This window comes from Rhincodon typus, chromosome 28 (assembly GCF_021869965.1).
Source record: "Rhincodon typus isolate 14 chromosome 28, sRhiTyp1.1, whole genome shotgun sequence".
Classification (NCBI taxonomy): Eukaryota; Metazoa; Chordata; class Chondrichthyes; order Orectolobiformes; family Rhincodontidae; genus Rhincodon; species Rhincodon typus.
This window is the reverse complement of record NC_063359.1, coordinates 29,279,559-29,291,582: the sequence shown is the minus strand read 5'-3', so window position 1 is coordinate 29,291,582 and position 12,024 is coordinate 29,279,559. Positions and strand designations below refer to the sequence as shown.

At 38.8% G+C, this 12,024-nt stretch overlaps 1 protein-coding gene across 4 annotated transcripts in view; it reads left to right on the top strand.

Moving 5' to 3' along the window:
* The window catches only part of traf1 (TNF receptor-associated factor 1), a 42,331-nt gene extending 34,032 nt beyond the window's left edge, over positions 1 to 8,299 (top strand). For all 4 annotated transcript variants that reach the window (XM_020511609.2, XM_048613328.1, XM_048613329.1 and 1 more), the window contains one exon: positions 2,657 to 8,299. In XM_020511609.2, coding sequence (XP_020367198.1) covers positions 2,657 to 2,875 — 219 coding nt within the window. In that variant the 3' untranslated portion in view covers positions 2,876 to 8,299. The remainder of the gene's footprint in view (positions 1 to 2,656) is intronic.
* The last annotated feature ends 3,725 nt before the right edge of the window (positions 8,300 to 12,024 follow it).

Here is a 12,024-nt window from a genome sequence, read left to right as displayed (position 1 = left end):
GCCTCTCCCTGGAGCACAAACCCTCCAACCCTGGCAACATCTTTGAAAATGTTTTCTGAACCCTTTAAAGTTTCACAACGTCCTTCCTATAGCAGAGAGACCAGAATTGCATGCAGGGGGTTCACCTGTGGTGTTAAGCTCAAAAAATGATCTCTCCAAACCAGATCATTGTGTTAATTGGACAAGACAATAAGCAATTGAGGAAAAATACATGGAAAAACTGTTTTGGTTGGAAGTTAACTGCAAAGACCTTGCCTTGACTTGGGAACAACTTATTTTGCAGCGACACCTAGATTTGTTCTTGACTGCCAAGCACAGAGGGGACTGCTTGGGAAAGTACTCATGAATGGCAATACAGCACATGATATCAGATTCAGTACAGTATTAATATGGGGACATTTCCCAGCCCAGGGGTATCTTGCACCATTGGACTGTGGTTTGCAAGACTGGGGTTTGTGGACTTTTCACCATTAGACTGAGGTTTGCGGATTGCTGCAGTAGAAACTGAGACAGAGCTCCAAATGCCAGCGATCACCCAAGAGTCCCTGACAGGCAAAAGACAGGGAGATTCGCTTCTGGAAAATGTCCAAAGTAGTTTAAGCTAATAGATTCACTCCCTAGTTTGCATATATCAAAATTCGATTAAACTAATAAATTTGTTTTATATCAGTGCACACGTGTATTCTTGTATTCACTTTGATCAGATCTTAAAGAACCTTTGATAGTATTTACGTAGGCAGATGGGGATCCTGCACCCGTCCTCCTTATGTCCCCATTAAGTCTGTGGTAAATGGCTTCCTATCCCATTACCATTTGATGTTATGAAATGAGTACTCGTTGCCTGCCTAAGGACTTCATCCCATTGGTACATATTGACCCAATGCTGAGAAAAGGACAAACAAACTTTTCCAGTGGTTCCCATGGCCAGGTGCCTCAATCAAAGGCATTCGATGCCTGATCATGGGAACTGGCATCATGAAATGTGCTGCTGACTCCCCCGCAGCCCCCTTCCTGCCATCACTCAGCTGTAAACTGGGATTCAGCAATGATTCAAGGCGTCAGCTGGGCATCATACCAGAACCAGTCTCCCCAATCATATTGGTATTCAGTAGAGCTGCTAGCTTCTGGCTAGGACCTATGAGTGAATGGGACTTTCACTGCAGGGTTCTCGATCCTGAAGGAAGGCCCACTGCTGGCCTGTCAAGTACCTGAATGGAGCAAGATGTGGCAGGCATTCCCAAAGAGAGCCAATTTGGACAAACTCCGTCTCCTCCAAAATGCTGCCCAATGTTTGGTGTACAGATTGTTTTGTGTTTTTGTAATTTTTTTTAACTGTCCTGGAACAGTAATGTTTTTCCTTACCCTTTTGATGCTGAATATTTTAATATGTGGAATTACAGAGCTACTTATAATGGGAATAATAGCGCAGTTGGTTTCCATTTTAATCTCTGGTGTGGAGATATTATCCATTTACATTTCTAAATCCAGAGTGGACTCCTTCAGCCCATTGAACATTAATTCACCGTTGGAAATAGAAACTTTATTGGTGAAATAACCAGTATTCCATTGCCATTTGCGATCCTTCCATCTCAGACATTTGAAATACTGTTAAGATTACTACCAATACTGTGTTGGTATGATGGTCATGTTTTTGGGGTCCTCAGTTTAATGATGTAGTTATGGAAAAGATAATTGTAGTAGTCCTTCTGTGTCTGCTTGCTTTATTTATTCATGGGATGTGAGCATCACTGACCAGGCGAGCAATTTATTCTCCATCCTTAGTTGCCCAGAGGGCAGTTAAGGATCAATCACATTGCCACATGTCTGGAGTCATGTGTAGGCCAGACCAGGTAAGGATGGCAGTTTCCTTCCCTCAAGGCCATTAGTAAACCAGATGGGTTTTTCCTGACTTTAATCAGCAATGGTTTTATGATCATCATTAGACTGCCTTAATTTGACATTTTTATTGAATCCAGATTCCACTATCTGCCTTGGCAGGGTTCAAACCTGGGTGCTCAGAACATTACCTGTCTCTCTGGATTAATAGCCTCGCAATGATACCACTAGGTCATCACCTCTCCTTGTCTGTGCTACTTAGCATCATGTTCCTACAGAAAGCAAAAAATAATGGTTACCTTCAGTAAATACATTGCATCACAAGAACTGTTCAATAGCAAATTAATTGAGAGATTCCTAAAATGTGTCAACTTTTTTTTTAAGATTCTTGGCGATTTCAGTTGAAATAACTGAATTTACTTAAGATGAAAATTTGGTGGATATTTTTTACTTCCAAGCGGTATTTGTAATTTTGTTCAAGCTTATTCTTTCAAAGTTGTTTATGATGCTGGAAATGTAGTTGTTCGTATTTTGCGTGGAGTAGAATATTTATCTTTCTTTCTTTTTATTGAAAACTAGACTTGGAAACATTTAATCTTTATGCAGAACCAGATGCAAATGATCTCATCAAAGTAATGTGTTCAGTTCTGTGTCACCCATAATTCTTAATTCAACTTGATTTAAAATGTCTTCTAAAGCTATTCCATTTCCTCAAATCCAGTGCTGAGTTCTGCAAGCTGGGTTTTGCTAGATTTGTTGTTGGTATTGCAATGTTTTCCAGAAGTTTTTTTTTTAAATGTCTTTTGTTTCCCCTTCTAAGGTCACTTTCATGCTTCTGGACCAGAACAACCGGGAACACGTAATTGATGCCTTTCGTCCAGATGTTAGTTCCTCCTCATTTCAAAGACCAGTAAAGGAGATGAATATAGCAAGTGGCTGTCCACTGTTTTTCCCACTGGCCAAACTTGACTATCCCAAACAGACCTATGTGAAGGATGACACCTTGTTCATTAAATGTATTATAGATGCTACTACTTAATTGGAAGGAGGGCTGGAACCTTTGAAAAAGAAGTCGCAATATTTCTACATTATTTTGTGCTCCTGGAAAATAAGGCACACATTCTGTTCGCAGAAAACAGTAGCAAATACAGCAAAATATTCCTTTTTTCTAATATAGCAGTGTCATCTCTCATTATTTCAGAAGTACTTTTTGTTAATAGTACAGCCAAATGTGTAAATATTTCTTTAAGCTTTAGAGACCAGCAATCAAGATAATTGGATTTCCAAATCCTACTATAGAGTTTCTATGATCTATTCTATTCTGTGGTCTACATCTGTAACTGTGCCTTTTCAGCAATGCTAAATATGGAAACATTTTTTATGTCACAAATTCTTGCTACTGTTTGCTTGAAGATAAAAACCATTATAATCGTAGAATCCCTACAGCCCATCGAGTGTACATTGACCCTACCCTCTGAAGAGCATCCCACCCAGACCCACCCCTACCCTATCCCTGTAACCCTGCATTCCCCATGGCTAATCCACCTACCTACACATCCCTCAAAACTATGGGCAATTTAGTATGGTCAGTCCACCTAATCTGCACATCTTTTGGACTAAGGTAGCAAACCAGAGCACCCTGAGAAAACCCACCCCTGGACACAGGGAGAACATCTGTGTGGCGTTTGCACAGTCACCTGAGGGTGGAATCAAACCCAAGTCCCTGGTGCTGTGAGGCAGCAGTGCTAATCACTGAGCCACTGTACTGCCCCTAGATTGGCATCTGAAAGGCATTCATTACTTTGTCCTCATGTATAGTTGTTTGTGCCATTTTAATTTGTCCATCAGTCAGCCTACATTCTCCACAACTATGCTTGGTTTATCTATATTGACCAAGATTACTAGCACAAATTTGGAGAAAAGCTAAAGGATCTAAATATCATTACAGAAAGGACATTTGAAAGAAATGTCAGTTTTTTGCAGAAATAAAATAAGGGTAAATTTAAAATGGATGGCAATTACAGAAAGTATTTATCTAGTTAATTTTCAATGATATTTTCATTGCCACCCATTAATGTGACTAATAGTAATCGATCTCTGTATGTGGTTCGATGAAAGTTTGTTTTTTTTTGTTGCTTTTCACACAAAAGATACTGTCAACTTCAATTAACTGACATTATGGAATTTTTCACTAATTTAGTATGGGCATTGATGAATACAAGTTTACAGTGCAACACATTATTTCTAATTTATTTCCTAGTTAAGGGAAATTTTAAAATAAATGTAGAAAGTAACATAGTAAAGGTTCAAAGGACAAAAGAAATAGCAACAAAAATGGCATCTGACCCGTCAAACCTGCTCATCCTCTCACTAAGACCGTGACTGATCTTCTAACTCAATTTTACTTTCCTATCCTAACCTCCTATCTCTTACCTACCTTCATGTCCACAAGGTAATCAAACTCAGTCTTGAATATACTCAACTACCGAGCATATATTGCTCTGTGAGAATTCCCTAATTTTTCCAGTGAACAAATGCCTCCTTTCCTCTGTCTGAAATGCCGTAACCATTATGGCCCAGCAGTGACTCTAGTTTTAGACTTTTCAGCCAGGAAATAGCCTCCCAGTTTTCAAGTTGTTTAAGAATTTTAATAAATTTCAGTTGATTCACCTTTCATTCTCAAGTCCAGAAAATGCAGGACCATTCTGCTCTATTCAACTCACTTGTCTCTGGAGTCAATCTAGTGAACCTTTATTGCAGTCTCCCTTTGTATGAATAGATGCTTCCATGGATAAGGGAAGCATTTGTCAATCAATGTTAACTTGAAATATCGCTATGGCATACTGTGCACAAATCATAATCTTATTGCGCAAGATTAAACCGCATGGGATTGGGGGAAGTGTGTTGAGATGGATAGAAAACTGTTTGGCAGAGAGGAAACAGAGTAGGAGTTAATGGGTCCTTTTCAAATTGGCAGGCAGTAAAAAGTGGGGTGCCACAGGGATCGGTGCTGGAACCACAGCTATTCACAATATGTATTAATGATTTGGATAAGGGAACAAAATGTAACATCTCAAAGTTTGCAGATGATACCAAGTTGGGTGGGAGGGTGAACTGTGACGAGGATGCAGAGATCCTTCAGCATGATCTTGACAGGTTGGGTGAGTGGGCAAATCAACGGCAAATGCAGTATAATCGGGATAAATGTGAGATTATTTACTTCAGAAGCAGAAACAAGAATAGCTGTAAATTGGGAGAGGGGACTGTGCAGTGGGACCTGGATGTCCTTGCGCACCAGCCGCTGAAGGTAAGCATGCAGGTGCAAAAGAAGGCAAATGATTTATTAGCTTTCATTGCGAGAGGTTTTGAGCACAGGAGCAAGAATGTTGTACAGGGCCTTGGTGAGATTACGCCTGGAATATTGTGTGCAGTTTTCGTCTCCTTTTCTGAGGAAGGATGCTCTTACTCTTGAGGGAGTGCAGCGAAGGTTTACCAGGTTGATTCCGGGGATGGCGGGACTGAGGTAGGAGAGATTTGACTAAATTAGGATTGTTTTCGCTGGAGTTCTGGTGAATGAAGGGGGATCTCAAAGAGACTTATAAAATTTTAACAGGAGTGCATAGGGTTGATGCAGGGAGGATGTTCCCTATGGTGGGTGTGACCAGAACTTCTTCACCCAAAGAGTGTGAGCCTGTGGAATTCATTACCATAGGAAGTAGTTGATGCCAAAACATTGAATATATTCAAGAGGCAGCTAGATATAGCACATGGGGCGAATGGGATGAAAGGTTATGGGGGGAAAGCAGGATTAGGCTATTGCGTTGGACGATCAGCCATGATCATGATGAATGGTGGAACAGGCCCGAAGGGCCGAACAGCCGCCTCCTGCTCTTATCTTCTATGTTTCAAAGTGAAAGTCTTTGAACGGGTCTCTTCCATTAAATGAGTTAAGTTCTTTTGAATATTTGAAGATGATCCAGTTCTTTTAATTGTTTTCCTGTGCTCTCATTTCTCCCATTTCTCCTCCGTCACAACCTGTTACCATTTTCACCATTGATTTTATCATTTGCTTTCTATGTAACACTAGTATTAATTATGAATCAACTGTTGATGTACATTTTTAAATATACAGAATACTAATTGAATGGGATTGATTTCAGAAACTTGATAAACATAATGATCAGAGTTCAGAACAACATTTTGACTGCTGACAATGTAATTTTCTGTGTTAATCGTTGATAACGCTTGATCACTAATTGTGGTGGCAGTGCTTAAGATTTATGATTTAGGAAATTTTGTGTAGGTGTAATTTTCTTATATTTATTTAACATTAATTGAAGCTTTTTTGTTCCTTGATGTATCTTTTGATTTCATTTAAGCTAGATGTTTATATTAGAACAAATTTTCATTAGTGTAATGAACTTGCAATTCTGTAGTGCCTTGTTAAAAATTTGTTAGGAACATCATTGACATGAGATTTGTTGCAGAAAGTATGGTTGGACAAACCAGTTCTATTTACCGAACAGGACTTTATTAGTCAATATTGACTGTCTTTTTAAGGCAAACAAACTAGTATAACTAACTTACTTAACAGCACTGTGAGAAAGAAATGAGCACTGGGACAGATTAAAACAACTAAAAATATCCAAAGATCTAACTTATTCTTGAGCCATTAATTCAGTTCAGATTGAGTTTTCAAATTTTTTTGTCCTGGCTGCCGCTACCTCCACGAGGTGCAGGATGGGCAATGTACTGAATCTAAATGTGTAATTTACATAGAAACAGAAGTAGGCCATTTAGCTTGTTAGTCTATTCTACCATCCATTTAGATCTTATATGATCTGTACCTCAACTCCAGTTACCAGTCTGATTGTGTGACAAAATACACACCATATTATAAACCTAACATTTCTTTGCATTTAAAGCACTGCAGCAAGAAACCATCAAATCAAGTCAGATTGCTAGTCTTCAATATTGTTACATTCAATATTGTGTAGTTTCTATAAAACATAGCACCTTGAGATTCAGTATAGCAAACAGCGGTAACATATACATATGCTTGCTTGCCACCCACCAGAATAAAGCTAACTGTACCTCTTCTTGATATTTAGCTTGTGCATGAATGAGTTGCTTCTGACTCCTTCTGGACATGACTGACTCCTTAGCTAAACTAAAGCCAAGTTTGAAAAATTAATTAGAAACTGGAGAGTATATAAATAATCTTACAAAAATTGTAAAGAAAGTAATGAGACTTTAGATGCAGAACATTATCTAGTATTTACAAATGCAAGATCTTTGAAAACAATGTTTGCGACTGGGCCCCTCCTTTCATGTGTTATGACTGTTTACACAACACTAGTTGTTGGTTTTCTAATTAAAATTCTATAAGTAACTGAAACAGATCATTTGGAATTGAAAGGACCAATATTTGTATGGAAGTTGTATTGCCAGAAAATTTGAGTGCGCTGGTGTTTGAAATATAATTCAGTGACTTGGTTGATGTTGAGATGCTTGATTTTTACCACTCCACAGAAATTGCATTAGAAATTTAGAAGATTATTTACTTAGAGCTATTTAAGTCATTCGAGGTGCATTTTATTATCAGGTAGCATGAAATAATTTTTTTTAATTAAGATATGAAATATGTTGCATGTAGAAGTAGTTGCTCCCTGAATCCTCAAAGGGTTTAGAGTCTGTTCAACGCTTTCCTTGAAGAGTGATAGAGGCAGATCCATTGAATATGTTTAAGGTAGAAATAGACAGGATTATTGATTAGAAAAAGAGTCAAAGTAACCTGGTACGTTTGAATCTTCAGACATTTGCACAATTGAATATGCATCAGTACCTCTCTAACAAACTTGATGTCATATGATTTATAGTGTGGAAGTGTCAGAAACCTAAGAAAGTACTAGCTAACTACAGGAACTTCTCATAACAAGCCTCACGTAATATAGAATCTACCTGGAATTTATTTACACCTTGAGTTGGCCAAAAGTATTAAAGTCTTATATCCAAGCTGAAAAATCACACTTTGCTGATGGAGAAGCTAGGTATCCAATAACTCCTTCATGCTTCACAGTCTGGCTATAACCAAGTTAGTCCACGCAAGGGTGTAAATATAGTAGAGACATCTGTCTTGAGCATCTGGGTTCTTTATGACAAATTCCTGTAGTTAGTTAAAACCTTATTGATGATGAATACAAGTTAAACTTTGTTGCGAACATACTTAAAGAGGGACCTCTAGTGTGCAATTAAGGAATTGCACACCATTTCCATATGTTCTAACAGTCGCAAAATGTATTCCTTAGTGCATTTGAACATTAGACTACATACTTGTTGAAAAGAAATATATAAAGTGATTTTTTTCCCCACTGTGGATCTAGGCCATGTAAATTTGGGGGCAAATGCTTGACATCCATACCAAGTTCATTTTATGCTAATAAAATTAGTTTTTGAATTTCCACTTGAGTCTTGTCTGGTGTCTTTTCATTTTCTACTGATCACATCTGCATTTTATGATATTTCTAAACTGCATGTGCAAGTCATAGTACTAATGATTATAAAAGTGAAAATCTAAGTTCCATAGAGTCATACAGTATGGAATCAGATCCTTCAGTCCAACCAGTCCACGCATAATCCCAAACTAGACCAGTGCCGCCTGCCTGTGCTTGGCCCATATCCCCCTAAACCTTTTCTGTTTGTGTACCTGTCCAGATGTCTTTTAATGTTGTAACTGTACCTGCACCTACCACTTCCTCTGGCAATTCATTCCATATTATGAACCACCCTGTGGAAAAGTTGCCCCTCAGGTCCCTTTTAAATCTTTCTCCTTTCACCTTAAAAATATGCTCTCTAGCCTTGAAATCCCCGACCCTAGAGAAAAGACACCTGCCATTCATTTTATCGATACCCCTCAATTTTATAAACCTCTATAAGATCACCCCTCAACTTCCGATGTTTCAGTGGGGAAAAAAGTAGTCCCAGCCTCTCCTTATAACTCATTGTCCATTCCTGTTAATATCCTGGTAAATCACTTCTGAACGCTCTCCAGCTTAATAATATCTGTCCTCAAACTGGGTGACCAGAACTGGACACAGACTCACCAACATCATGTACAACCTCAATGTAATGTCCCAACTCCCAGATACAAAGGTCTGGGCAATGAAAGCAAGTGTACTAAACACCTTCTAACCGCCCTATCTATAGGTGATGCAAATTTCAAAGAATTATCTATATGAACCCCTAGGTCTCTGTTCTACAACATTACCCAAGGCTCTAATTTTAATTGTACAAGTCCTGCCCTTGTTTGTTTTACCAAAATGCAATAGCTCACATTTATACAAATCAAACTCCATCTGCCACTCTTCAGCCCATTGACCCAATTGATCAAGATCTTTGTAATCATAGATAATTTCACTGTCCATTGTACCACCAATTTTGGGGTCATCCACAAACTTGCTAGTCATGCCTTCCATATTCTCATCTAAATCATTTATATAAAATGACTAACAAAAGTGGACTCAGCACAAATTCCTGTGGAACACCACTGGTCACAGGTCTCCAGTCCGAAAAACAACCCGTCACCATCGTTCTGTCTTTTGCCGCTAAGCCAATTTTGCATCCAATTGGCAAGCTCACCCTGAATCCCATGAGATCTAACTTTACTAATTAGTCTACCCTATGGAAACTTGTCAAAGGCTTTGCTAAAGACCAAGTAATCAATGTCTACTGCTGTACCTTTATCAATCCTCTTGGTAACTTCCTCAAAAAACTCAATCAAGTTTGAGAGACACTTTCCCTCACACAAAACTATGCTGACTATCCCCAATCGTTCCTTACCTCTCGAAATGCATACAAATCTGATCTTTCACAATCACCTCCAACAACTTAATCACCAAAGTCAGACTCACAGGTCTTTAGTTTCTAGGTGGCTTCTTACATCCTTTCTTAAACAAAGGCACAACATTAGCCACTCTCCAGCCATCCGGCACCTCACCCTCTTTCAGGATGCAAGCAAGGCTTACAAGGTTGACATTGGTCATCCTGAAAAGATGTTGGTGGGCTGCCATCTTGAATTTCTGCAGCCTGGAGGTGTGGGAGCACCCACAATATAGTTAAATAATGAGTTCCAGGAGAGATGTTCACAGAGAGAAACACAATTACTCAGCTGATCGCGAACAGGCTTGCTTGGTCTCAAGGGAAGTTAGGAGTCACCCACATCAGTATGACATGCATGTCCCACTTAGGCTGGGCATCTGGTTTATTTCTCTGAAGGAAATAATTGAATCAGTTGAGCATTTACAACAGTCTGACAACTTTATGGACAATTTTGCTATATTATTGGCAGATTTGTTTTTAAAGATTAGATTCCAGTTCTCACATTGTGAATTTCCACCATGGCAATCTTCATACTTCTGTATTATATGAGTCCAGTAACAATCAGTACCATACCAGATTTATCCTGCTAACTGACCATGATACACAATCTATACTCATTCTTCTCAATCAGTAAGCAGCCATTGCAAACAATTGTGCACACAAACTGAAATAACTCCACAAGGCCAGTATCCCATCACCAAGTCACCCTTTATTTACATGCATATTACATGATACTGACCCAGCTAGCCTGATGCTCCTGTTTATATCTGTCAGCCAGGACTCTCTAATTGGACTAGTTTAACAGCCCCAGTCAGGAAACTTACATTCTATTAGGTCCACCTGGCTGACCTCGTTTCAACTATTACACAAACCTTCTTCAGTACTTCTTCTCCACCATCAACTGAGTAGGGTTCTCATCACTTGATTAGATAATTAAAAGTGCAGAGAATCCCCTGCTATGGTCTCTGTTCCCACCTCACCACATGACCTCTGAGGTCACACAAGTATCTGTCCTTGACCTTTCTACCTCTTATTCATATGCTGCTCTTCAATAACATCAACCACAACATAAATCAGGTTTCACAGGTATATTTATGACACTCAGATTTACCTCTCTTAACCATTCCATTATCCATGTTGTTAGACTGTTGGTTTATCCACCATTAGCTGGTCCTAGATGAGACAAAATGCCCTCAAACAATGAGAGGATCAAAGCCCTCATATCTTGCATTTGCCACAACTCTGTTTCCAGACACTGCATATACCTGCCAAATAATTGGTTTTGAAGACCCACACCAGTGGTCTACAGTGCTCCTGTTATTCAATGATTCTTGGTCTGCCAATATGTTAATTTTTAAATTCTTATTTTGGTTTTCAAAGCCCTCCAAAACATCACTCCTCCCTATCTCTATTGTCTTCTCCACCCCTACATGTCCCAAGATCATTGCATTGCTTCAATTTTGGCCTCTTGCCCAAATTCCATCATTTTGATGGCTACAGCTGTAATTTCAGCTGCCGGGGTCCTAAACTTAAAACTCCCTCCTTACACATTTCTATATTTCCTTTCTTTCCTGTTTCAAAACTTCTCACTTGTCCTACTATATTCCTTGGTTCAAATGTTGTTTGATAATGCTCTTCTGAAGTGACTTGGTATATATTTACTATGGCCTAGAACTTGCTGCCCATGAAGGTTGTGGAAATGGAGACAATGAGTTCACAACAAAATTGGATGGGTATTTTAAAGTACTTTAAGTTGCATGGCTGGTGAATGGAGGCAGAGGAATGGAATTGATAGCATTGCTTCACACAGAGACTCAATAGGCTAAGAGACTTTTTCATTTTGCTGTAAGTTAATCTGACTATGACTCAAGAAAAATGCAAGTAGTAGTCAATTAGGGCCACAAAGTGGTAACTCAGGTATGAAACCAACTTATCTGCCAATGGTCCAATTTAAAATTCAGCCTGTGACCATGCATCTGCTGTTCCTGATGGAGAATGCATACATTTTCTCTGTAAGCAACTTTTCTTGCTGAATGTTCATGCTCCCAGACTTAACTTAGATTCACACTTAACACCTCAAGTTATGTAAGTTAATATTCACACAGTAGAAACTGTGGAAAATATACCCTGTCACATCCCGCCAGAAAATTAAATCTTTCAATTTTTAAAGTTTTTTTTTAAATTTGTCTCCCTGACTTAAATCTGCCTCTCCTGTATATTTGTGCTCTTCTTAACTTTGTTTTAACCAGATCCTGAGCTGTGCTCTATTTCTGTATGTACACATACAAGCTAACTATAGCAATTACCTAG